Source organism: Littorina saxatilis, linkage group LG12, assembly GCF_037325665.1.
Source record: "Littorina saxatilis isolate snail1 linkage group LG12, US_GU_Lsax_2.0, whole genome shotgun sequence".
NCBI classification, from domain to species: Eukaryota; Metazoa; Mollusca; class Gastropoda; order Littorinimorpha; family Littorinidae; genus Littorina; species Littorina saxatilis.
Window position 1 is genome coordinate 65,377,665 of NC_090256.1, and position 27,519 is coordinate 65,405,183.

The 27,519-nt window shown below is 43.3% G+C and overlaps 1 protein-coding gene across 1 annotated transcript; it reads right to left on the reverse strand.

Annotated features, from left to right (window-relative positions):
* On the reverse strand, positions 1 to 27,259 carry LOC138982568 (blue-sensitive opsin-like). The gene is made up of 2 exons (XM_070355892.1): positions 26,965 to 27,259; positions 1 to 4,401 (listed from the first exon to the last, which is right to left on the reverse strand). The coding sequence occupies exon 2, from the start codon at positions 4,322 to 4,324 to the stop codon at positions 3,257 to 3,259; it is 1,068 nt and encodes a 355-aa protein (XP_070211993.1). The 5' UTR covers positions 4,325 to 4,401; positions 26,965 to 27,259; the 3' UTR covers positions 1 to 3,256.
* Positions 27,260 to 27,519: the final 260 nt, after the last annotated feature.

Below are 27,519 nucleotides of genomic sequence, written 5' to 3' on the forward strand. Positions count from 1 at the left end.
AATCAAATCAAATTTTATTTTTCGAGGGTTGTGGCATAAGCAATACAACGAGCTTTTTTTCAACCAGCCCTCGCCCAGAGAGGGGACTAATCTAATCACATATTTACACGGATATTCACGTAGAAAAAAAGGTAGAGAAAAACAACAACATATAAATATTTACATATTACATATTATACACAAATACAGTGAAGTCCGGCTGTAGTGATAGACCCATATAGTGATAGTCCGGCTGTAGTAATAGAATTTCTGGGTCCCGATCCCAGTTGTTCATGTTCTTTGTTAACTTAGTCCGGTTGTAGTGATATTTTTCAGTCCGGATATAGTGATAGTCCGCTTGTAGTGATACTATTTTCAAGTCCCGGGGAAGCTAAAGTCCGGCTGTAGTGATAATTTTCGAGAGTAATCTCCCTTTACCAAAATGGCGAGGAAACGCCAGCCACGCACTGTGCTTACCCTGAAGCGGAAAATTGATCTCTTGAGTAAAGACATTTCATTCCTAAAAAATCTGACAATTTTTCATTTAGCCTAACCCTTATTTCTAAGTGGCCCTTCACTCTCTCTCTCTCTCTCTCTCTCTCTAAAACACACACACACACGCACGCACGCACACACACACACACACACACACACACACCGGCTGTTGAACTGCCAGGACGGGGGTAGGTTAACACAGGACATTTGCAAGCCTGACAAAGACGACAGAAGAAACGTCACAAAACGAAATCAATAGTGGTTCCAAAATCACCTTGTTACTGCCTTGAGGCTAGTTTACCAAATGTGCCGCCGCATGTAGCAATAAAAGCTTTGAAGATATCACTACAACTACAAGCGATTGGCCGGATGTAGTAATAAAACCTACAAAAATAGAACTATAACCGGACGTCCGGGTGTAGTGATAAAACCTACAAAAATATCACTATAACCGGACGTCCTGGTGTGATGATAGTCCGGATGTAGTGATAAAAAAAGTTGGTCCCGAGGGCTATCACTTCATCCGGACTTCACTGTATATGTAACGTAGTGAAAACAATGCTGAATACACATGCATGAGTAAATGTGTTATTAAAGCTTTGAGTGTTTTTGTGTGGATATAATGAACACTGATGCTTTGGACAAATGAAAATATAACTAAACGAAGTCTTCCATCACTGTGATTTTTCGTAATTTAACATTAAATACAGTGAAAGGTGTTTTTTGAAAGTATTGGGACTCTCACAAATTCCGGGAGAGAATTCCACAGGACGCTACCAGAATAGGCTAAGCTTGACTTGAAGAGATCTATCCTTGGAATTGGGAGGTTAAACTTTCGGTTTGGTTTGACTTTAAGGTTAGCAACGAAAGTTCGTGGTGCACGGCCGGAAAGTATTTTGTGAAGGAGCACGCCTTCATTTAATTTAAATCTTTCTTTTAATGGGAGAATCTTAAGTTTCTTATAATCATCAAATACAAGACTGGATTGTTTCAGTAAAATTAGTTTTAGTGCTCGTCTATGTAAACTATATAATGGTTTTAAAATATTAGCACTGGCAGAGTCCCAGATGGTCGAACAATATATGGTTTGTATATATGCGTTAAAGTATAATAACCTTGAGTGCTGATCTAGAAAGTGTTTAATTCTATTTACCTGATATATTTTTCTCGACATTGTTTTACATAACGACCGAACATGATGGGCCCAAGACAAATTATTATCGATATTAGAGAGAGAGAGAGAGAGAGAGAGAGAGAGAGAGAGAGAGAGAGAGAGAGAGAGAGAGAGAGAGAGAGAGAGAGAGAGAGTCATTTTCCGTTTTCTCACTGTTGCAATCTGTAGTGATAGTTTTTGAAAGAAAAGACATTTTGAAATACTGAAAAGTACAAGAAAAGAGTGAACAAAAAGAAATAATAATCAGAGGGAGGGATATGGAACAGCCAAAACTGAGACAAATACTTTTGTAATTTCTTAACAGTTAATACAAAATATCCAGAGAATTAGCAATATATCTAACATTGACTGACTGTGTGATGATATCTTCTGCTATTGGTCTGTTTCGACAGTGATATCAAAATCGAGACCGGAGGTCTCGATTTTGATATCACTGTCTCAACAGACCATAGCAGAAGATATCATCACACAGTCCGTGAATATTGGGTAATAATAAGACTTGGGTTAATTCTTTAGGAGTTTCCATGACGGTGTCCGGGGGTTGGAACCCACACTGGAGAGTTCGTGACGATGTCAGGACAAGTAGTCACATCGGCGAAGGTGGATGGACGGTGGAGTCCCCATCAACACTGGATGTTGAGACGAACCGGTACTTTTCGCTAAGAGCGAAGTAGTGTTTCTCGGGGAGGAACGTGAGATATGGATAACGGTATCTGCATGGATTACAGTGGCACCAGAGTGTGTAAAGGACGGCATGAAGTGAGAACTACGAACTCGTGAGTCAACATCCTCTCTTGTGGAATAACCTAATATTGAGATAGTATGGTTAAGAAAGATTGTTATACTATGTACTCACATGTATTGAGTGATTACAATATCACTGTGTGAACTGTGCGTTCGTGAGTGGTGATTGGTATTGCTGTATTGATGTGAAGAATTGTATTGTTATTTGTGAGGAAATAATAAGTCTGTATCCTCCCAGATTCTGTGTGTGAAGTGTGTAGTGCGAAGAGTGAAAGAGTCAGTTTAACTGGATAGGGCAGAGCACGTAGTAATAGAAAATAACTTCTTTATTCGCATATTCCACTTCATGACAGATGGACTAATATTAATTCACAATAGGGTGGCCAAATCCTTAAAGTTCCTTGAATAAAAGTCCGGTCACAGCGAGTAAATGTAAATCCATATGTATTTTTAAGGCTTCCACGTACCGTTTATCACGATTCCAATTCCAGAATTTACTCTGGTGACGCACCACATATACATTTTGCAATCGAAATAAGGGATTATAAGAGAAGACGCACGCACGTTAATGATCACCTCACGCCTGCAAAACAGTTGGCATGCACCGATCTAAAAGAATCAGGGTCATACTAAAGTTCTAGGGTTGCTTTGCATTATTTCTTGCAATATCTCATGGCGTACTAATCATTGGGAGTGACTAGTCACTCGTCACTGCGCAGGACAATTACCTGTACCTACTTTGACTGCCTAACGGTAGTAAAAGGGAACTAAAACTCGTAATGGGCAAATGCACACTGCGGCCTTAAAGAACTTAAGCCATGAGCTGTGGATGTCTAGAGATAATTCAACATCCGAACTTTTGATCTAACACTCTTCTTCGTCCTCTCCCTCTCTCCTTTCAGGATCAGATTTGATTTGTGCTTTCTCCTTGCTCCAGTCCCTGTTGTCCAGACAGGGATGGCATCGTACAAGGTCAAAGAAGCAGCGCCGAAATTTTCGCGTGCTCGCGAAGTAAACGAAAAAGTTCACAGCGTGATTTGCGTCCGACAGCATGGTGACCACTTGGTAGACGAGGTACCTCTCTGCACTCTCCTGTCGCACTTTCTGATCGTAGAGATCAGAGATGAAGAGGTGGAAAAGGCAGGCTGGCAGGGTCAGAAGCAGAAAGACGAGGCTAGCACACACCAGCATGATGCTGATGGCACGTTCAGCTTTTCCGTCGTCGCTCGAGCTGCTCGTTCCCGCCGCACATATTGATATTCGGGTACGACGATGCCTAAACAGCCCCACGATAATGAGCGTTGTGAATACAACCAAGAAAAGAAACGGTAGGTAAGAGTACAACAAAGACATGATCCAGGAGTCCCACACTTTGTCCACGCCGTATATCTGAGTTTCATTTCGCCATCTACATTCTGATTCTGCGTCCCATTCTAGGAAGTAAAACGTGGGCACAACCATGATGACGAACAAGACCGCAGCCAGAACCCCTGCACTGATGTAAATCCTCTTCTTTGTAAAGGCACCCTTGATTTTGAGAGGGAAACAAACAGCATAGAATCGCTGAAAAACGATGAGAACCAGAACCCAGTTAGCGTAGCAGCTGAAAAAATTGTTGATGTACAGCATGTAACAGCTGGGTGCGTCAGGGACTTCCCTCTTAATGTAAATGGCCTTGACAATCAGCGCCAGGCTGTCAGCCACGGCCAACAAGGCCACGTAGAAAGTGGCGATGTTCACGTGCATGAACAGGATCGTTACCACACAGGCGGCGTTGCAAGGCAAACCCACGGCCAGTAAAACCCATATGTACACGTCACGGATCGTCGAGGCCACTGTGAACTGGTAAGGTACAGGGAGCGGTGGATCAGTAGACATGGGTACGGACAGAAGTGGATCGGTAGAGCTGGGTATGGTGAAGGTCGACGTCATCGTGTATGTGAGTCACCGGATCACTGTCGTGTTCTTTTGTCTCGTGCACACTAGCTTGTCACGCACGTGCAGCTAGCCTGGAATGAAGAAAGACAAGCTGAGATATTCTTGGCCAAACACAGAAGGGCCTTTGGGACGGCATACAATCTCTCCAAGCTTTGTACGACTTTAGTACGGCCTACAGTTTTAATACATATGGACTGAGTAGTGTATCGATCATTACACACTGAATGATCACGGGACTTTTCAAAAGTTTACCAAAAGGCATTAGTTAGGACATGTGGCGATTAGTTTGGCTCAACCTATAGCAAGCTAAAGCGCGCTATTGTATTAGCGCATATTTCTGAAGAATTGTGAAACCGTTTACAGGCATAAACTAGAGCCCACCGTGAGCATGCCGTTTCTTACCTGCGAAACGCGCTGCGGTTGAGACTGCTTCATACAAACAACTGACAAAATAAACACAGGTAATCTTTATACACGTTCTGCAATAAACTGTGTGGGTTGGGGTTAGGTGGGGGTAGGGAGGGGGGGGGCCGCTACCGCCGTTGCCGTTCTTCCTCTCGCGAGGTCGCGACCTTGTCTGGCAAAGTGCCAACTCATTTTCAACGGGGGGAGCTATTTTATGGCCGCGCCATGTAGTGATGGTGCATGATATGGAGATAGTATCCTAACAGAAATAAACAGTCTAAGGCGGTCCAACCCGTTTCATCCCGACCCGGTGTAGGATCCGGTCCGGTCCCCCCTCTGAAGTAGTCCCCCGGGGGACCAATTCGTGACAAAAACTGCTCTATAATGGTCCCCCCTTAGACATCCAGCCTCGTTTTCGACTGGTCCCCCTGGGCGATTTTGGTCCCCCCTCGCATCCAAAATAGGCCCCCTCTCGAACTGGTCCCCCTCTTTTCTAACCAATGTAGAGCTATGTCAGTATTTATTTTAACTTTATTGTTATAGTGTGTGTCAACTCAGTAGAAAACGTGACTCTGGATCTCTCTCACTCTCTCTCTCTCTCTCTCTCTCTCTCTCTCTCTCTCTCTCTCTCTCTCTCTCTCTCTCTCTCTCTCTCTCTCTCTCTCTCTCGCCCCCCACACTTTCTCTCCTCCCCCCATCTCTCAAACACACACACACACACACATTATGCACGCACGCACGCACGCACGCGTGCACACTCACTGGGTCAAGGTTACAGTGTCAAATCTAAACTTTTAAAAGTGATTTAACTTCGTAGATTTGCCGTTCTATGTAGCCTATACTTTTGTTTTTTATTTTCTCTTTTCTTTTTTTGTGGGATGAGAAAACGGTCGCCACGCTTCTTGACACGTCACGTGACTCGTGTCAAACATGCCTATAATTATAAGTACACGACAATTCATTCCGTCAGCCAGTCTTAGTTTTTCATTGACTATCATCATGGACGACACTCTGTATGACAACGTGTTGAACTATTTGAAAAATGGCACTTACCCTCTGACAATAAAGTTAAAAATAAATACTGACATAGCTCTACATTGGTTAGAAAAGAGGGGGACCAGTTCGAGAGGGGGCCTATTTTGGATGCGAGGGGGGACCAAAATCGCCCAGGGGGACCAGTCGAAAACGAGGCTGGATGTCTAAGGGGGGACCATTATAGAGCAGTTTTTGCCACGAATTGGTCCCCCGGGGGACTACTTCAGAGGGGGGACCGGACCGGATCCTACACCGGTCTCACCCCACCGTCAAGCTATCTAGGGTAGCTTGCGACCCTACTAGGAAAAAAAATCAAATGTTTACCCTATCATGTCCGCGTTATCTGAAACAGCTAGCTAGACAGCTTTTTTGTTGTTGAGGGGATCTCTTCTTCTTCTTTGTTCATGGGCTGAAACTCCCACATTTACTCACGTTTTTGCCCTGCCATTCAGGCAGCCTTACGCCGATTCCGGGGGAAGCATGCTGGGTATTTTCGTGTTTCTATAATATAACCCACCGAACTCTGACATGGATTACAGGATCTTTTTCGTGCGCACTTGGTCTTGTGCGTACACACGAAGGGGGATAAGGCACAAGCAGGTCTGCACATAAGTTGACCTGGTATATTGGACAAATCTCCACCCTTAACCCGCCAGGCAGCCGCGACCAGGATTTGAACTCACGACCTTCCTATTAGGAGGCCGGTGTCTTATCCACAAGGCCACTTCGCCCGTCGTTGAGGGTATAAAGTCGTTTGTCCATTTGAATGCTTCTTTTTATTCTACATACTTGAGATAGACCACCTATGTGATAAATATAACCATCCATTTACACGTGTGTGTATCGTGTATCATGTATATCATGTATATCATGTATATCCGATATCCTATATCATATAACGGGTCAAACTACAGTCTGACAGGGACCTCAGAAGTCAATTTCTATTGATGGCCAAGTCACCGAGACAAACTTCAGGGTTTCATTGGCGCATTAAATCTGAAAATGTCCCATCACAATTCCCCTAAGTGCGTCAAAGGGCGCATTGAGATTACGTACCACTGCGCCACCAAATGTACACTTTACATCGGATTACACACACACAAACACACACAAACACACACACACACAGATAACACAATATAGCGGTTAATTCTCAGATGGCACCATGTTGCACCATTTTGCATCTTTGGTCAAAACGCGTACATGTCTCTTTTGCGCTTCTTGCCTTCGATTATATGTCCCATCGGAATTTGGTTGAGGGGGACAAATGTCCCATTGCCTTATTCTCCCAGGCTAAACCCTGAACTTCATTCTCGAAACACTGTTACATTTCCTTTTGAGAACTTACACGTGACGCTATACATAATTCCTAGTGTGGCTTCACTTGGCAAAGAGATCGAGGTTCAAGATTAATCGTCTTCAGATTTGACACTTTGACTCCGTCTGGAAGTTTGAGGTAGAAGACACTCAAGTACAGCGTACTACAAGGCTTGCTGTGTGCTAACAGGTTTACACTCAATGGCTTTGTCAAATATTGAAAACTTGAGCTCGCTTTCGCTCAAATTTCAATATTTAAACAAAAAACTCGTGTTAACCTGGTATTACGCAGCAAGCCGTGTAGCTTATTTCTCCCAGGTGCCAGGAGACTGGTATTGCATACTTCCACCTTACTGGTGTTCTACATATATTTAGATCCTGAATCGAGATAACTACATAGAATGTGACTGTCTGCGGTTGGCCTAAGGACAGCATCGGAAGGCTGGCAATTGTCCACATCTTCCTTATTTTACGCTCGTACCGTGTCAGTCTGTGATTTACACACGATTAGTTGACAGACTGGGTTGTAAGCATACGCTGACCTTGCTCCCGTGGGGTTACCGTATCTAAAGTGTTATTCACATGACAGACTTACAACCCCCCCCCTCTCTCTCTCTCTCTCTCTCTCTCTCTCTCTCTCTCTCTCTCTCTCTGCGAGAAAGGCGGCAAGTCATGTAATGTACACAACTGAGTACGGTTCGGCACGGTGACGCCAAATTGCTGCAATTGATGCTGAGATCGTGACATCTGTATTTAGGGCAGTAATTGTTTGTAATTGAAAGGGGGTAAATGCCAGTGACTGCCTTAACCGGCTGTACCTACATTCTTTTTCTACGACTCCCCTTCGTTGTTTCTGCTATTACAGACCTGTCCGGCTCGACAATAGAATCTACTGATATTCCGCCTGGTGGGTTACAAGTGGGGATTTTTCCGATCTCTCAGGTCAACTTATGTGCAGACCTGCTAGTGCCTTATCCCCCTTCGTGTGTACACGCAAGCACAAGACCAAGTGCGCACGGAAAAGATCCTGTGATCCATGTCAGAGTTCGGTGGGTTATAGAAACACAAAATTACCCAGCATCCTTCCCCCGAAATATAGAGTGCTGTCCCTTCTGCGCCGAGCGGCTGCATTTCAGGGCACTCTCATAGTTCGTAACAGCTCTATAACGCAACCATTTTATGCTAGGCACTTCAAATTGTCCATAAACACTCATCTCCTGTGCCTTCAACGTTCCGTATATTGTTTTCAATGAAAAAAACGCAAACTTGGTTTCAGTACGGATTTAAAAAAATCATCCAAATGGTACGAATTACAAGACCAGTTCTGTAATGCGTACCTGTCAGTCACTTATAACGTACTAGGGGTACGATATTAGTGACCTTGTGGTACAATATCAATAACTCTTGAAGCAGCGCTGAAGCCCATTCCGTTTGCAATGGCTGCCAGACATTTTTTCATGTCCTCTGATGTCCAGTTCGAGGGGGAAAGCATTTTTCTGAAACAACTTCAGGCTTCAGACTTCTTAATAAGTACTCCTAAATGGATCATTTGGCAATTAATAGGAGGTTGTGTCATCCTGCATATCGTACCAGAAGTCATTGTTATCGTACCACCGGTACTATATCAAGACTCTGGCTGGTACGATATGCGTGACTTCGGTAGGCTGGACAATAAGCAGATCTAGCCTTCCACATGTAAAGCAAATGCCAATGTTTTGATCCAAATGCAGCCTACACTCAACAAGGTATTAATGTATAGTCAAGTTAATTTGCTCAGTGGTGTAGTCTTTGCATAGTCACACAAATTTGTCACAACGAAAATAACATCAAAATGCGAAAAAAGTGAATTTTTCGTTCTTGCTGGTGGTTTTCTCGCTAGCTGCCATGTTGACACCGGAAGAATGCTTCTTTCCTACGGGGTTCTCCCCACACTTCAGCAGGGGCTTCAGGCATTCGTCATTTCGCGGGAATGGGGGTGGTACGATATGGATAACAGGTACGCAATCAGTAACTCTCCCCTACTGTGCGCCTTGAGTCGCCTTGTGGTGAGATATGTGCGCGATATAAATTCTCGTATTATTATTATTCCGAACTCTCGCAAACACCGAAGCTTCGTAGCAAAGCATTTGGGACGGATGTCTCGTGAGAGCTGCGAAAAGTCTTCTCGCGACATTCGATACATAACAAAGAGCATATCTCGCGGATATGTCGCGAGAGCTGCTCAGATTCCAACAATGTCTATTATCGGAGAATTGAGACAGTCCTTGGCAGCACCTTTCCTCTTTTCTCTTACTCTACCAAAATGATTACAACATTGTCAGCAATTCGCCGAAATTAATGTAGCTGTTTCGCAGACTCGGGACGAAAAACGACACCCCTGTTTCTGAGAAGAAAATAAAAGCCTGTGGTCCATAGTCCACGTAGTGATGAAAGCTTGGTCGTCGTAATTGTGAATAAATGTGCGTAACATCGAATAATGAGTGATGGTCAACGTTACCAAGAAAATGTTAGTATAGAGGGATTGTGACAGGAGTGTGTAGATTACTTGCACCGTCAATAAATTGATAAAGAACACTTGACGGTTTGACTAGATTTTCTTCTCCCACGGGAGGTGCAAAGTCGTCCAGAGATTGCAAGGAACAGTTATTTTGACAGATTGTTTTCCCTAGTGGAGGCACCATGGGGCGTGGGGCGTAATTGAAGTGGCTTTTGATAGGGAGTTAGCGATCTGGGTGTACCAGGCTGTTTTGAGGCACAACTTGAGCTGCCGAGGATGAGTTTCTGTAGGACTCGCAGAAAACTCTTGTCGCCTACCGTATTTACATTCAAAGACCCTGTAACAGTCTAGAGACCTAACATGCTTGCTGCCGCGCGAGCCGAGAAAATGTTCCCTCTTTATCTTTGCTACGCTGGCCGCAAAACCCCTCCGCGCGGAGATGTTTCCAGACACATCGTACGTAGGATGGTAAGCAAATGGGTCAGAGATTGTACTGATAAATTAATGCCATTTTCTTGGTCCAACTGTCTGTTTGTCTGTCTGTCTGTCTCTCTCTCTCTCTCTGTCTCTCTCTGTCTCTCTCTATCTCTCTCTCTATGTCTGTCTCTCTGTCTCTCTCTCTGTCTGTCTCTGTCTGTCTCTCTCTCTCTCTCTCTCTCTCTCTCTCTCTCTCTCTCTCTCTCTCTCTCTCTCTCTCTCTCTCTGTGACTCTCTTAGCATCAGGTTAAAAGATACCCGTCTTTCATCCTTACAATGTTATGATAGTACGCCGCGACGTGTTGAAAGGTATATCTCAGCCTGTTGTCAAAGTGGTGTCTGTGTACAAAAACCTGTCAAACCTGGTTTCCACCGGTTCTAAAGACGAAGAAGGACTAAAGAAAAAGATAACAAATAAAGACGGAAGTTTTTCAGGATATTTTTATCGCGGATGACTTACATCCCAGCTTCGCGAGCATACATAGGCTACATACACGAACAAACACACACACACACCAAAACATGCACGCGCGCACTCACGCACGCACGCACACACACACACACACACACACACACACACACACACACACACACACACACACACAGGGGCAAACATACACACACACAGTACACACACACACACACACACACACACACACACACACTATATACACACAACACGCACTTAGCACACACACACACACACACACACACACACATACACACACACACACACACCCACACACACATACACTATATACACACAACACGCACTTAGCACACACACACACACACACACACACACACACACACACACACACACACAGGGGCAAACATACACACACAGTACACACACACACATACACTATATACACACAACACGCACTTAGCACACACACACACACACACACACATACACTATATACACACAACACGCACTTAGCACACACACACACACACACACACACACACACACACACACACACACAATATATACACACAACACGCACTTAGCACACACACACACACAGGGGCACACATACACACACACAGTACACACACACACACACACCCACACACACATACACTATATACACACAACACGCACTTAGCACACACACACACACACATACACACACCCACATACACACACACACACATACACTATATACACACACACACACACAACCAGCAAAATACCAGAAATGTGCGGTCATCACCAAATCAGGTTAGGGCCACCGTGCACAAGGGAACGGCGATGTGAAACACACGATTAGGGTAACGAATGACAGCGCGAAGGAGAGACTCTGGGGGCTTTCTTGGATGCATGCATTGGGATGTCTTCGTAGATTCTGCTGCTGACGTTGATGAATTAGCGGTATTCCTCATTGTGTGCGGTTGTATTGTTTTTTTAGTCGTGAAAATATGTTTCCAAAGAAAATTGTGAAGGTTTTCCAAACTGAACGCATTTAAACAAAAATTGTTTTGGTTGATTTACTAATGTTTGATAGTGTTTCTACTTTTACTCTTGGGTATCCTCCTGACAAAATATTTGCTTGTAACGGTTAATCTATGATCTCTTACACAATCAGAAAGCATTAATTCATTCCATCGCTCAGTCGCGCCAATGTATGTGAGTAATCTCCAACTAACGACCAACATCAGTCAGTCTTTATAATTCAAACAAGAAACTAGCGCAGAGTTACACTAAGCTGGCACAATCCCCCGAAAGCGGCGTATGGCTGCCTGAATGGCGGGGCCGACGGGCGCAGTGGCGTGGTGGTAAGACGTCGGCCTCCTAATCGGGAGGTCGTGAGTTCCAATCCCGGTCGCTGCCGCCTGGTGAGTTAAGCCGGTCAGTACGTTTTTAGGGGGGGGGGGGGGGGCTAAAATGTTGAAGCGGGGGTCCGGGGGCCGCAGAAGGCGTGGGGGTATGGGAGCAAAGCCCCCATAAGCTGAGGAAATGTTAACATTTATACATGAAAAATTATCCTATTCTTGCACAAAAAAAGTCATTTAAATAATGAAATAGCACCACCAGAAATGTAACATATTAATTTAGAATTGATGCATGAAGAAAAGATTAGCTTGTCTTAAACATCAACGAAACAAATTTTCTACTTTTATGCCAAAAAACCACATTTTTGCAATATTATTATTATTAAGCTCTCTCTCTCTCTCTCTCTCTCTCTCTCTCTCTCTCTCTCTCTCTCTTCTTTTTTTTGTGTGGCTGGGGAGGGGGCTAAAGCCCCCAAAGACCCAGCCCCCCTCTCGTCCGGCCCTGCCGGTGGAGATTTTTCCGATCTCCCAGGTCAACTTATGTGCAGACCTGCTTGTGACTTAACCCCCTTCGTCTGTACACGCAAGCACAAGACCAAGTGCGCACGAAAAAGATCCTGTAATCCATGTCAGAGTTCGGTGGGTTATAGAAACACGAAAATACCCAGCATGCCTCCCCCGAAATCGGCGTATGGCTGCCCGAATGGCGGGGTAAAAACGGTCATACACGTACAATTCCACTCGTGCTAAAAACATGAGTGAACGTGGGAGTCTAAGCCCATGAACGAAGAAGAAGAAGAAGAAGAATGGCGGGGCCGTAAAAACGCACATACACGTGAAAACCCACTCGTGCAAAAGCATGAGTGAACGTGGGAGTTTCAGCCCATGAACGAATAATAATAATAAGAAGACTTAGCTGGCACGACATGGACACAGATCATAGACATCTTGGAGTAAAACGTGACATTTAAAGGCACAGTCCTTCCCGAAAGAATGATCTCAACCCCCCCCCCTCCCCCCCCCCCCCCCCAATTTTGTTTCAAACAACCCGGGACAGATTTCACACGGTGAGCTGAGTCGCTTACATGTATACTGAAAGGCATAAATTCTGCAAATAGTGCATTGAACGATTTTGCTCTCAAACGAAAATCAGATTGAACCTGTAATTTGTAGTTGACATCTTGAGTGTCGGAGCAAATGTTTCACGCTGTCAGCGTGCGCTTTGCAGTATTGCTGATCCAGCCACAGTTCACTGTGCTAATAAAGACAATGGGCTGAACGGGAGACAATAACGTAAAAAAGATAGTGTATGGCCCTATAAAATGCAACTGGCTGTTTGGCTGTATCAGATATCGCAATCATGCCACGACTTGATGAAGGAGAGAGACAGCAAGCGATTGGGATGCTTACAGCTGGCCAAAGCATTGAACGTGATGAACACTAAACGTTTTCCAAAATCATTGCGCTTGGACTCAGTCACTTTTTTAGAAAAATTGTCATTTCATGATATTCTATTCAAAATCAATAAAGCGAAGGTTTATAAACACTAAAATGGCCAATAAATAAAATATTCAAACATTGAAAACATTCACCACTGAGTTGATTTTTTGTGATTTTTTAAAGTTCAGTTTGCGGAATTTATGCCTCTCGGTATATATGCACGGAGAGGACTGTCCCTTTCAGTTCAGACAGAACCGATGGCATTGGCGACTTTCACGGCATAGACCAAATAGCCTTGACCGCCAACTCGTCACGTGACCCTTCGAGGTTACGACGCTCGACTTTCAGGGGCGCTAAACGTCCGGTTTGAAAGGCCAGCGATTCGAAGACAGTGAAAAGAAAGCACGCTCCAGTTATTTGTGACAATGGGAGGTGACAATGAACTGGATTTTCCAAAACTCCAAACTAAACTTAACTGGCAAAACTCATCGAAAACCATGTTCCACATGCACTTTAGCGGCGATGGCTTAGTGGTGCCAATACAACCGTTTCCCTCCTCACCTCCAAATGGTTTTTCCTCTCTGACAAGTTTCTAGCCGTTTTAAGTATGGTAGGATCCTCTGACAAATGCACATGGAGTTTCTTATCTTGCAGACTGTGCAATATATCCTGGAGTTTGTCTTTTCATGGCCCTGCTGTGATTCGTTAACCACTGTGTTACGCGCATTCTTACGATTACGACCATCTCAAGATGGCGCTGCGCCGGTACACGCCGCGTGTATTGGCGCAGCCGGCTTAAGACGGTTGCGCTATTACACGTCTGCGGAAAAACAGATGGCTGCGCCGATACACGTTGATAATCACAATCTATCAAACTTAAGTCGATACATATTGATAGTAGCCGACAAATGCTTTAAATGTAAAATGTGTGTATGTATAATTATCGGTGTGGGTTTGAAATGAAGTCAGGTAGTAGTAAACATTTGTTGTGAATATTTGTCTGCTGATATTGTCCTTTATATACTTTACAATGTTGTTGTAACGGCCTTCAGTCATAACAAGAGACCTTCAGTCATAACAAGAGACCTAGGATGGTCGGCCTGTTCTTTTGCGAGGGTCTCGCCGATTTCTCGCCAGACTGGATCCATGTTGGCTGGGAGAATGACGATGGTCAGAAAGCGACGGGCACACTGACAGTGACACTGAACACCTATCACGTGTGACAACAACTCAATGTGAAAGTGAGCAATGCTCACACATTAGGAAAATAATAGGTTTTACTGAACGCAGTTTGCTTTGTAGGTGAACGTGTATCGGCGCAGCCATCTGTTTTTCCGCAGACGTGTAATAGCGCAACCGTCTAAAGCCGGCTGCGCCAATACACGCGGCGTGTACCGGCGCAGCGCCATCTTAAGATGGTCGTAATCGTAAGAATGCGCGTAACAGATGCTCGTGCAATGCGCCGGGACCTTTGTTTATCTTCAGAGAATTTGGCGGGCTTGCAACGCAGTGGGTAGCGTGTCACTTTTGCCGTGGATTCGACCAAGTTTTTTTTGGGTGCAGACTCGTGTCTGTTTCCGAAAGCCATGCCAAGTGCGCACACACTGCGCACGATAAATATCACGAGCTCAAAGCTCACAGGAAAAGTCTCAGGGCTTAGATAAGATAAAAAAACCACGAATACACCCCTGAAAAGCAACAACAGTAAGAAAACAAAGAAGAAGACAAAACTAGCAAACGAACAAGCAAACAAAAAAAGTGGCAAGTGCAAAGGCGTCGGAGCACGCAGTTCAGGGGAGAGCTGAACAATTTCATCAAAGCCGGACACTCTCTCAGGACAATACATCAGCCTAAGTTATCATAGTTATTACTTCACAAATATAGGCGTTTCATTTTTACATTTAGTCAAGTTTTGACTAAATGTATTAACGTAGAGGGGGGAATCGAGACGAGGGTCATATGGTGTATGTGTGTCTGTGTGTGTGTGTGTAGAGCGATTCAGACTAAACTACTGGACCGATCTTTATGAAATTTGACATGAGAGTTCCTGGGTATGAAATCCCCGAACTTTTTTTCATTTTTTTGATAAATGTCTTTGATGACGTCATATCCGGCTTTTCGTGAAAGTTGAGGCGGCACTGTCACGCCCTTATTTTTCAACCAAATTGGTTGACATTTTGGTCAGGTAATCTTCGACGAAGCCCGGACTTCGGTATTGCATTTCAGCTTGGTGGCTTAAAAATTAATTAATGACTTTGGTCATTAAAAATCTGAAAATTGTAAAAAAAAAAATGTTTTATAAAACGATCCAAATTTACGTTCATCTTATTCTCCATCATTTGCTGATTCCAAAAACATATAAATATGTTATATTTGGATTAAAAACAAGCTCTGAAAATTAAAAATATAAAAATTATTATCAAAATTAAATTTTCCAAATCAATTTGAAAAACACTTTCATCTTATTCCTTGTCGGTTCCTGATTCCAAAAACATATAGATATGCTATGTTTGGATTAAAAACACGCTCAGAAAGTTAAAACGAAGAGAGGTACAGAAAAGCGTGCTATCCTTCTCAGCGCAACTACTACCCCGCTCTTCTTGTCAATTTCACTGCCTTTGCCGTGAGCGGTGGACTGACGATGCTACGAGTGTACGGTCTTGCTGCGTTGCATTGCGTTCAGTTTCATTCTGTGAGTTCGACAGCTACTTGACTAAATGTTGTAAACAAACAAACAAACAACTAGCCCCTCAACAACAATAACAAGTTGTTGTTTTTTAAAATCAAAAGGCAAACGTATTAACCAATAATCAACCAGCCAATGATTGGGACCCGGACAGACCGCGCATTTCAATGTTGGTTTGTTTGTTTGTTTAACGCCCAGCCGACCACGAAGGGCCATATCAGGGCGGTGCTGCTTTGACATTTAAAGTGCGCCACACACAAGACAGAAGTCGCAGCACAGGCTCCATGTCTCACCCAGTCACATTATTCTGACACCGGACCAACCAGTCCTAGCACTAACCCCGTAATGCTAGACGCCAGGCGGAGCAGCCACTAGATTGCCAATTTTAAAGTCTTAGGTATGACCCGGCCGGGGTTCGAACCAACGACCTCCCGATCACGGGGCGGACGCCTTACCACTAGGCCAACGCATTTCACTGTGGCTGGTTTCATAATAAGAGGATGCATGCCAGAGCAGCATGTGCTAAAGTTCTTCAAGTCAGATATATTTAATCTCTGTAAGTGCCATCTGAAATTCAAGAGGCTGATAAGTCGAGCTAGCTATAAGTTAAAAAAACACACTCAAGTTTGGGAAACAGGCCAACAAGCTAGCGCAGACAGCAATCATTCGGTTGCTTTTTGTAAAGGCTAAATTCAACGGGGGAAAAAAATGTTAAAGTGCAACCGGCCGAGAGTGCAACCGTGGACTGGGTGGCCGAGTGGTAACGCACTTGCGCTCGGAAACGAGAGGTTGCGAGTTCGACCCTGGGTCAGGGCGTTAGCAATTTTCTCCCCCCTTTCCTAACCTAGGTGGTGGGTTCAAGTGCTAGTCTTTCGGATGAGACGAAAAACCGAGGTCCCTTCGTGTACACTACATTGGGGTGTGCACGTTAAAGATCCCACGATTGACAAAAGGGTCTTTCCTGGCAAAATTGTATAGGCATAGATAAAAATGTCCACCAAAATACCCGTGTGACTTGGAATAATAGGCCGTGAAAAGTAGGATATGCGCCGAAATGGCTGCGATCTGCTGGCCGATGTGAATGCGTGATGTGTTGTGTAAAAAAAATTCCATCTCACACGGCAAAAATAAATCCCTGCGCTTCGAATATGTGCGCGATATATATTAAAAAAAAAAATGCGCTTAGAACTGTACCCACGGAATACGCGCGATATAAGCCTCATATTGATTGATTGATTGAGTTTTAGCAGAAGCTAACCCGTCTTTTGAGATACTGAGTAGAAAGTCAGTGCCAAAAGGAAGGGAGTTTCGTATCAAGAATGTTGAGATGCGGAGATTCTTGTTTTTAAAGCCCCAGTGGAAAAATAAATTCCATGGCAACGCATGGCTATAATTCTCTCTCTGTCTCTGTCAGACTCTCCCTACTTTCCCCTTCACCTCCTGCTGTGTCATGTACTCCTCCTTCCGTTACTTTTCATTTCCCCTGTCCTCGTCCCTCTTTCATTGTTTTTACATTTAGTCAAGTTTTGACTAAATGTTTTAACATAGAGGGGGAATCGAGACGAGGGTCGTGGTGTGTGTGTGTGTGTGTGTGTGTGTGTGTGTACGTGTGTGTGTGCGCGTGTGTGTGTGTGTGTGTGTGTGTGTATACGTGTGTGTGTGTGTGTGTGTGTGTCTGTGTGTGTAGAGCGATTCAGACCAAACTACTGGACCGATCTTTATGAAATTTTACATGAGAGTTCCTGGGATTGATATCCCCGGACATTTTTTTCCTTTTTTCGATAAATAATTTTGATGACGTCATATCCGGCTTTTTGTAAAAGTTGAGGCGGCACTGTCACACCCTCATTTTTCAATCAAATTGATTGAAATTTTGGCCAAGCAATCTTCGACGAAGGCCGGACTTCGGTATTGCATTTCAGCTTGGTGGCTTAAAAATTAATTAATGACTTTGGTCATTAAAAATCTGAAAATTAAAAAAAAAAAAAAAAATTTATAAAACGATCCAAATTTACGTTCATCTTATTCTTCATCATTTTCTGATTCCAAAAACATATAAATATGTATTATTTGGATTAAAAACAAGCTCTGAAAATTAAAAATATAAAAATTATGATCAAAATTAAATTTTCGAAATCAATTTAAAAACACTTTCATCTTATTCCTTGTCGGTTCCTGATTCCAAAAACATATAGATATGATATGTTTGGATTAAAAACACGCTCAGAAAGTTAAAACGAAGAGAGGTACGGAAAAGCGTGCTATCCTTCTCAGCGCAACTACTACCCCGCTCTTCTTGTCAATTTCAGTCACTGCCTTTGCCAAGCGGTGGACTGACGATGCTACGAGTATAATACGGTCTTGCTGAAAAATTGCATTGCGTTCAGTTTCATTCTGTGAGTTCGACAGCTTGACTAAATGTTGTACTTTCGCCTTACGCGACTTGTTCTTCTTCTCATTACTTCTCATTTTTACATTTAGTCAAGTTTTGACTAAATGTTTTAACATAGAGGGGGAATCGAGACGAGGGTCGTGGTGTATGTGCGTGTGTCTGTGTGTGTGTCTGTGTGTGTGTCTGTGTGTGTGTGTAGAGCGATTCAGACTAAACTACTGGACCGATCTTTATGAAATTTGACATGAGAGTTCCTGGGTATGAAATCCCCGAACGTTTTTTTCATTTTTTTGATAAATGTCTTTGATGACGTCATATCCGGCTTTTCGTGAAAGTTGAGGCGGCACTGTCACGCCCTCATTTTTCAACCAAATTGGTTGAAATTTTGGTCAAGTAATCTTCGACGAAGCCCGGGGTTCGGTATTGCATTTCAGCTTGGTGGCTTAAAAATTAATTTATGACTTTGGTCATTAAAAATCGGAAAATTGTAAAAAAAAATAAAAATTTATAAAACGATCCAAATTTACGTTTATCTTATTCTCCATCATTTGCTGATTCCAAAAACATATAAATATGTTATATTCGGATTAAAAACAAGCTCTGAAAATTAAATATATAAAAATTATTATCAAAATTTTTTTTTCGAAATCAATTTAAAAACACTTTCATCTTATTCCTTGTCGGTTCCTGATTCCAAAAACATATAGATATGATATGTTTGGATTAAAAACACGCTCAGAAAGTTAAAACAAAGAGAGGTACAGAAAAGCGTGCTATCCTTCTTAGCGCAACTACTACCCCGCTCTTCTTGTCAATTTCACTGCCTTTGCCATGAGCGGTGGACTGACGATGCTACGAGTATACGGTCTTGCTGAAAAAGGGCAGCTACTTGACTAAATATTGTATTTTCGCCTTACGCGACTTGTTATATTTAGTCAAGTTTTGACTAAATATTTTAACATCGAGGGGGAATCGAAACGAGGGTCGTGGTGTATGTGCGTATGTGTGTGCGTGCGTGTGTGTGTGTGTGTGTGTAGAGCGATTCAGACTAAACTACTGGACCGATCTTTATGAAATTTGACATGAGAGTTCCTGGGTATGAAATCCCCGAACGTTTTTTTCATTTTTTTGATAAATGTCTTTGATGACGTCATATCCGGCTTTTCGTGAAAGTTGAGGCGGCACTGTCACGCCCTCATTTTTCAACCAAATTGGTTGAAATTTTGGTCAAGTACTCTTCAACGAAGCCCGGGGTTCGGTATTGCATTTCAGCTTGGTGGCTTAAAAATTAATTAATGACTTTGGTCATTAAAAATCTGAAAATTGTAAAAAAAAATATAAATTTATAAAACGATCCAAATTTACGTTTATCTTATTCTCCATCATTTGCTGATTCCAAAAACATATAAATATGTTATATTCGGATTAAAAACAAGCTCTGAAAATTAAATATATAAAAATTATTATCAAATTTTTTTTTTCGAAATCAATTTAAAAACACTTTCATCTTATTCCTTGTCGGTTCCTGATTCCAAAAATATATAGATATGATATGTTTGGATTAAAAACACGCTCAGAAAGTTAAAACAAAGAGAGGTACAGAAAAGCGTGCTATCCTTCTCAGCGCAACGAATACCCCGCTCTTCTTGTCAATTCCACGTGCACTGCCTTTGACACGGGCGGTGGAGTGACGATGCTACGAGTATACGGTCTTGCTGCGTTGCGTTGCGTTCAGTTTCATTCTGTGAGTTTGACAGCTACTTGACTAAATATTGTATTTTCGCCTTACGCGACTTGTTACATTTAGCTTAGTCAAGTTTTGACTAAATGTTTTAACATAGAGGGGGAATCGAGACGAGGGTCGTGGTGTATGTGTGTGTGTGTCTCTCTGTGCGCGTGTGTGTGTAGAGCGATTCAGACTAAACTACTGGACCGATCTTTATGAAATTTGACATGAGAGTTCCTGGGAATGATATCCCCGGACGTTTTTGGCTCACGTAAGTGTAGCCTATGCGATCGTAACTTTGTCTGTCTGTGCGTGCGTGTGTGTGTGCGTGTGTGTGTGTGTGTGTGTGCGTGCGTGTGTATGTCTGTGGTAGAAACTCTAACATTTGAAGACGTCACATTACATTGACGTCACATTATGACCTAAGAGGGTTAGACGTCACGCGAAGGAAGTACTGAAAGTCTCGGTCATTATTATTTTGAGCGGGCCGAGACTAGTTACTCCCTGTAAGTAGGCTACATGCAGACAGACAGACAGATCTAGATCTAGTGTCTCGCTTTCTTGCACAGTTTCACCTATGCTCTTTCTGTGTGTGTGTGTGTGTGTGTGTGTGTGTGTGTGTGTGTGTGTGTGTGTGTGTGTGTGTGTGTTACTGTTTGTCGATTTCTTACGTGAGCCTTGATGGCTTCGCCTCTTGTTTTCTTTTTTTCGATAAATGTCTTTGATGACGTTATATCCGGCTTTTTGTAAAAGTTGAGGCGGCACTGTCACACCCTCATTTTTCAATCAAATTGATTGAAATTTTGGCCAAGCAATCTTCGACGAAGGCCGGACTTCGGTATTGCATTTCAGCTTGGTGGCTTAAAAATTAATTAATGACTTTGATCATTAAAAATCTGAAAATTGTAAAAAAAAAAAAAAAAATTATAAAACGATCCAATTTTACGTTCATCTTATTTTTCATCATTTTCTGATTCCAAAAACATATAAATATGTTATATTTGGATTAAAAACAAGCTCTGAAAAATCCGTAAGGGGCGGGGAAATAGCTCAGTTGGTAGCGCGCTGGATTTGTATTCAGTTGGCCGCTGTCAGCGCGAGTTCGATCCCAGGTTCGGCGGAAATTTATTTCACAGAGTCAACTTTGTGTGCAGGCTCTCTTCGGTGTCCGAACCACCCCCCGTGTATACTACATTGGGTGTGCACGTTAAAGATCCCACGATTGACAAAGGGGTCTTTCCTGGCAAAATTGCTTAGGCACAGTTAATAATTGTCTACCATACCCGTGTGACTTGAAATAAGGCCGTGAAAGGTAAATATGCGCCGACATGGCTGCAATCTGCTGGCCGTATAAAATTTCATCTCACACGGCATCACTGCAGAGCGCCTAGAACTGTACCCACGGAATATGCGCGATATAAGCCTCATTGATTGATTGATTGATTGATTAAAATTAAATTTCCGAAATCGTTTTAAAAACTATTTCATCTTATTCCTTGTCGGTTCCTGATTCCAAAAACATATAGATATGATATGTTTGGATTAAAAACACGCTCAGAAAGTTAAAACGAAGAGAGGTACAGTAAAGCGTGCTATGAAGCACAGCGCAACCGCTACAGCGCCAAACAGGCTCGTCACTTTCACTGCCTTTTGCACTAGCGGCGGACTACGTTCAGTTTCATTCTGTGAGTTCCACAGCTTGACTAAATGTAGTAATTTCGCCTTACGCGACTTGTTTCTCATTACCACAGTAACAAAACCATCACTTTTGATCACGTGTGGTGACATTTGTTACCTAATGCTTGGTGGAAAAAATTAAAGCAGGTTTTTCCCATCAACCAACACACACACACACACACACACACACACACACACACACACACACACACACACACACACACACACAATCATTCTGTATGTCTGTCTGTCTGTCTGTCTGTCTGTCTGTCTCTCTCTCTCTCTGGGTCTCTCGCGGTGCACCAAAGGAGCAACACACGTTTTCTTGAGCTCCTGAATTATCAGCGTTTCTAACTCCAAAATGCCAGTCGTAGGACTTCCTATTGCTGCAGAAGACATCTTATCCACCTTACTGTGCAAAAACACGGTGACATCGTGGAAGGTGACCGGAACAGATGAAGGAGCAGTGTTCGTTCTCCGCTTAAGAAATGGCAAAGACGACCGGGGTTTCGCCATGACACCCGCACCGACCGGTGCATGGAGACGCAAGCCACCAGCCCAACAAAGAAGAGACCAACGAAGAGCAGAACAGCACAGTGCCAAGGTAGGCATGAACAGAAACAATGTTCAGTTTACAGCTCAAATTGATGCAAACCATCAGAGCGAGGAAAACAATAATAACCAGTGTGTAGTCAATAAGTCTGATCTAGGTCAAACCAGAAATAGCGTCCATGTTGATGTCAGTTCACGCCGTGAAGCACGTGCCAGTGACCCTAGCTTGTCCACCCCACCACATTCCACTGTGTCAATGCTCGCCCCTCTGAATGCCGCAGAGCTTTCTTCACGCATGAATGACGACACACCTGACCCAGATAGCACGCTGTGTATCAACAAACAAGTAAGCCTGTCCTGTGTGCATGAAAACATTGACACCGCCAACCAGTCTTCTGAAGTTGGGGCAAATGAAGCTCCGTTGTTCGATATACTTTCAACGCTGCCTGAGAACAAGAAAACAAAGCTGAAATCTACGTTCAGGAACAATAGGTTTGAGAAAATAGTATGTCAGACCAAAGGTGGCAAGAAAACGCTGCTTGCTGAAAGTGACGATTGTATTCTAGTGTTTGACTGTGAAATGTTTAAAACCAGAACGTATGACGTAATACCAGTGGCAGCAGAAACAGCTTCGGAGGACATGAGACGGGACATGCTTTACCTACGGAGAGGGCAGCAGGTGAACAGGGTCCGCCTCAGGGAAGAAATTGAGCAACTAAACACAGACTTGCATGAATATGTGCGTGTAATACGAACATTCCTCGAGACTGGAGAAAGACTGTGAATGTCTCTGCCTTTGTGTTGATATAAACAGCATCGTTATTCGCGATCGATCACATTGACATTGGTCTCAGACGAAAGACACTGTCGACTTGGATGTGACCAAGTGGATACTAATTCCGGGTTCGGTTTTCCACCCGGTTTTGTTTGTACCGTACCTTCGTTGCGCGTGATGTGTAATATCCCCATTGCAAGGGGCCGATGGCCTATAGCAATTAAACTTTCGTATTCGTATTCGTATTCGTATTCTCTCTCTTTCTCTCTCTCTCTCTTTCTCTCTCTCCCCCCCCCAAAAAAAAAAAACCCACCTCAATCTTATTATCAAATTAATCTTCAAACTGTTCGATACACAGATAGTCATGTCCTCTCCTCGTTGAGTGCAGCGGAGGAATGGGGTCACCATGCAGAATAATATGCAGATTGAACAAGTTCATCCATTTGCGTGTAAGGTATTCACGAGGGTTAACGTACCCCCATCGACTCCAAATGACATGATGGTCTACGAGGAAAATACCCGCTATCAGAAGTACATTATATTTCGAAGTCGTTAACGACCTTTACATGAAGTCGACACGCGGCAGGGGCGGATCACATCATTTTAGGGACAATTCGACGACGCGAAGCGTTTAGTTGAGGGCGCGAACCGTTCGACCCTCTGTGGGTGGTCCGGGGGCAAGCTCCCCCGGAAAGTGTTGATAAAAACTCTGAAAATGGAGCAATCTGGTGCACTCTGAGCCAAAACACTTCCCCTAATACACCTTCCAAAAAGAAAGTTTAAGAAGACAAATTTGGATCAAAGCAAGGACAATTGATCGATCTGGTGCAGCCTGAGCCAACAAAGGAGCCAACTACTTTCCAAAACCGTCACTTAGAAGACAAAGGCCTGCTCCCAAATGGGTCCGGGGGCATGCCCCCTCGGGAAAGTTTTGATAAAAATCAAGAAAAATATAATGGAACAATCTGGTGCAATCTGAGCCATCAGTTTTTCTTTATTCGCTGTTAATCCCAAGCGTCCATCCGGCCCTATCCGGTGCATGCCAATAAAATCCTCGTTCTGCACACTGACAGTAATCGAACGAACAAGAAAATCTCAAGAGATTTGGCCGGATGACCACTTATTTTCTCCCCCCTCTCTCTCTCTCTCTCTCTCTCTCTCTCTCTCTCTCTCTCTCTCTCTCTCTCTCTCTCTCTCTCTCTCTCTCTCTCTCTCTCTCTCTCTCTCTTTCTCTTAACCCACTCTCTCCCTCCCTCAAGTGGTTCTGATTCATAAAATAACATGTCGCATGAAGCGGTATAAAAACATTTAGTCAGTCGTTATCAAATTATAAAGATCAATAACCCAAAAACAGTCATCGCCGAGACTACCTTCAGATAGTCTCGCAGTCTCGGCTAGCCCATAGATCTATACAGACGGCCAAGGGATATCTATGGCTAGCCCGAAGACTGAGGCGAGTCACGCTCGTCTCCGCGAAGCATACGACCGTAGAACTTACTGAACTTTTGTTCTTCCATTCTGAGCACATGTTCAGAGTAAACATAACATATCTATACATTTTTGAATTCAGGAGAAAGTGAAGAATACAATGCGATCATTTTTTAATCTGTAACGAAAAATTAGATTGTAATGACAACTTTAATGAGCAAATCAATTAACTAATTTGTAAGATTCCAAACTGAAATGCAATCCCATAGTCCGGAATTTGTCGAAGATTGCTTGACCAAAATTTCAATCAATTTTGTTGAAAAATGAGGGCGTGACAGTGCGGCCTCAACTTTCACTATAAGCCGGATATGACGTCATCAAAGATATTTATCAAAAAAAAGAAAGAAAAAAGTCTAAGGATATCATACCCAGGAACTCTCATGCGAATTGTCATGAAGATCGGTCTAGTAGTTTTCTCTGAATCGTTCTACGCGCACGCACACACACACACACACACACACACACACACACACACACACACACACACACACACACACACATACACCAGACCCTCATCTCGATTCCCAGTCAACGTTAAAACATTATGTCAAACTTGATGTCTTTTTGGAACGTTTCTCTATAAACCATTCTCGTTATCCCAATACAATTAATACACACATCCAAAAGAATTGATCTTAGCTCGGCAAAAAATCATTGCACCCAATTTCGTACCTCAACCAAAGCATTCGTTCCCGTGTTAATTCTATGCCATTAAACGCCCTTCACTTGGCTCTGCAGCACATTTTCCTGATCAATGATTTCTTTTAAAGGGGTCACGTGACCGCCGCCCCAAAAAAGGGTACCCCCAAAATCGACCCGACAAAAACGTTAGGTACCAACACACAGATCAAGGCAGTTACGATGTTTCGATTTGACAGATTCGCGCTTACGTTTCATAGTTCATGAAAAGGTGAGGTGTCCCATTGACATTTGAAAAATCTCGATCCACACGGAGTCTGGTCCTCCAGGGGAATGGTTTTGTCAAAGACATAACAGTCATATATATCAAAAATAAAACGATATACGTTTGTGATGTAATCCAGTCATTACTTATATGCACAATGAGGGCACGTGTTTGTTTTTTTTAATCGACGCATACTTGTTCTTCAAGAAAACAAAATTAGAATCATATCTTGCAACGGGGGCGGGGATGTAGCTCAGTCGGTAGCGCGTTGGATTTGTATCCAGTTGGCCGCTGTCAGCGTGAGTTCGTCCCCACGTTCGGCGAGAGATTTATTTCTCAGAGTCAATTGTATGCAGACTCTCCTCGGTGACTGATAAAATTCCTATGCTGGTACACAATAATTATGTTCTTGCATTGCTTGGCCCGCAGCGTTAAGACTGTTTGTTCCTTGAATTGTTCTCGGTGCGTTGCCGTTATGACGGTGGTATGAGGATTATCTCTGCTCAAGGTAGCGATAATATTACACAAAGTGAGCAGAACACGTTTTTCTTTTTTTTTTTTACATGCTTCGTCGAGAATGACGATGGAAAGGTTCTATTTTGTATTACGCGCGCAGAAAGAGAGATAGAGAGAAGAAAAGGGGCGGGGATGTAGCTCAGTCGGTAGCGCGTTGGATTTGTATCCAGTTGGCCGCTGTCAGCGTGAGTTCGTCCACACTTTCGGCGAGAGATTTATTTCTCAGAGTCAACTTTGTGTGCAGACTCTCCCAGAGACTATAGAGTATACAACTCTCCTCGGTGTCCGAACACCCCCGTGTGTACACGCAAGCACAAGACCAAGTGCGCACGAAAAAGATCCTGTAATCCATGTCAGAGTTCCGCGGTGGGTTATAGAAACACAAAAATACCCAGCATGCTTCCTCCGAAAACGGCGTATGGCTGCCTAAATGGCGGGGTAAAAAACGGTCATACACGTAAAATTCCACTCGTGCAAAAAAACACGAGTGTACGTGGGAGTTTCAGCCCACGAACGCAGAAGAAGAAGCCGAGAGAAGAAAAGAAATGGAGGAGGGAGGAGAGAGAGAGAGAGAGAGAGAGAGAGAGAGAGAGAGAGAGAGAGAGAGAGAGAGAGAGAGAGAGAGAGAGAGATTTGTAATTTGTAGTGAGAAACGTTTCCAGAGAGACAGACAGACAGACGGACTGATACACAGACAGAGACTGATAGACATCAAACACAGGCAAGTCGTCTTGTGAGTATTTTCAAAACAGCTTTACCCTACCTCACTCATGGATACACTCTTGGTTTAAACGAGAGTTTACTTCGTAAATTGCAATGCCAATAAGCAATTATAGGCTAAACATCAAAAGGGGCACAACAAGTAAACACTGAATCAGCAAGGTTGTTACAAGTATTACACACTGCTCAAACGGAACACTCGGTTACGTTAATTACGTTTCAGTGTGGTAAAATGCAAGCACACCTACCTTGGATCAGCTGCAGCAAAAGCAGTCTAACTGAACCGGTGGGCGGCAGGAACAGGTGGTGTGCTGTAGGGTTTCAGTGTTGAGCAACTCCGATGTTTGGGCGGCGTGCGGCACACGTGCAAATAAGTACTGGTGTTACATGCCTGATGTGAACCAGTTGATTGGCTAATAGCGATGCGCTAAAACTGTCAGCGCACTCTTGGAGTCGCTAACTTTTCCACAGAGCGTATTCTTCCGCCCTTTGCCTAAGCGAGACTGTGCTCTCATCCTCAGAATTAATTAATGACATGTAGCTTATATTATCCACAATACCAAATGACCATATTTAAATTCCCTGCTTCTCAATTAAAGCAGAAGGTTTTTTTTCTGACAGATTGCATGTGCCTGTGCCACAGTGCCACTGATCTAAAAATAGAAGCCGCTGTATTTCATCTCATTTTCGCCGACTAGCATAGATTCTTCTCATATGCCGTGTTAGTGGCATGTAGCTTATCATCCACATTACCAAATGATGAGTTAGTATACAATTCCCAGCGGCGAACAGAAAACAAAAGT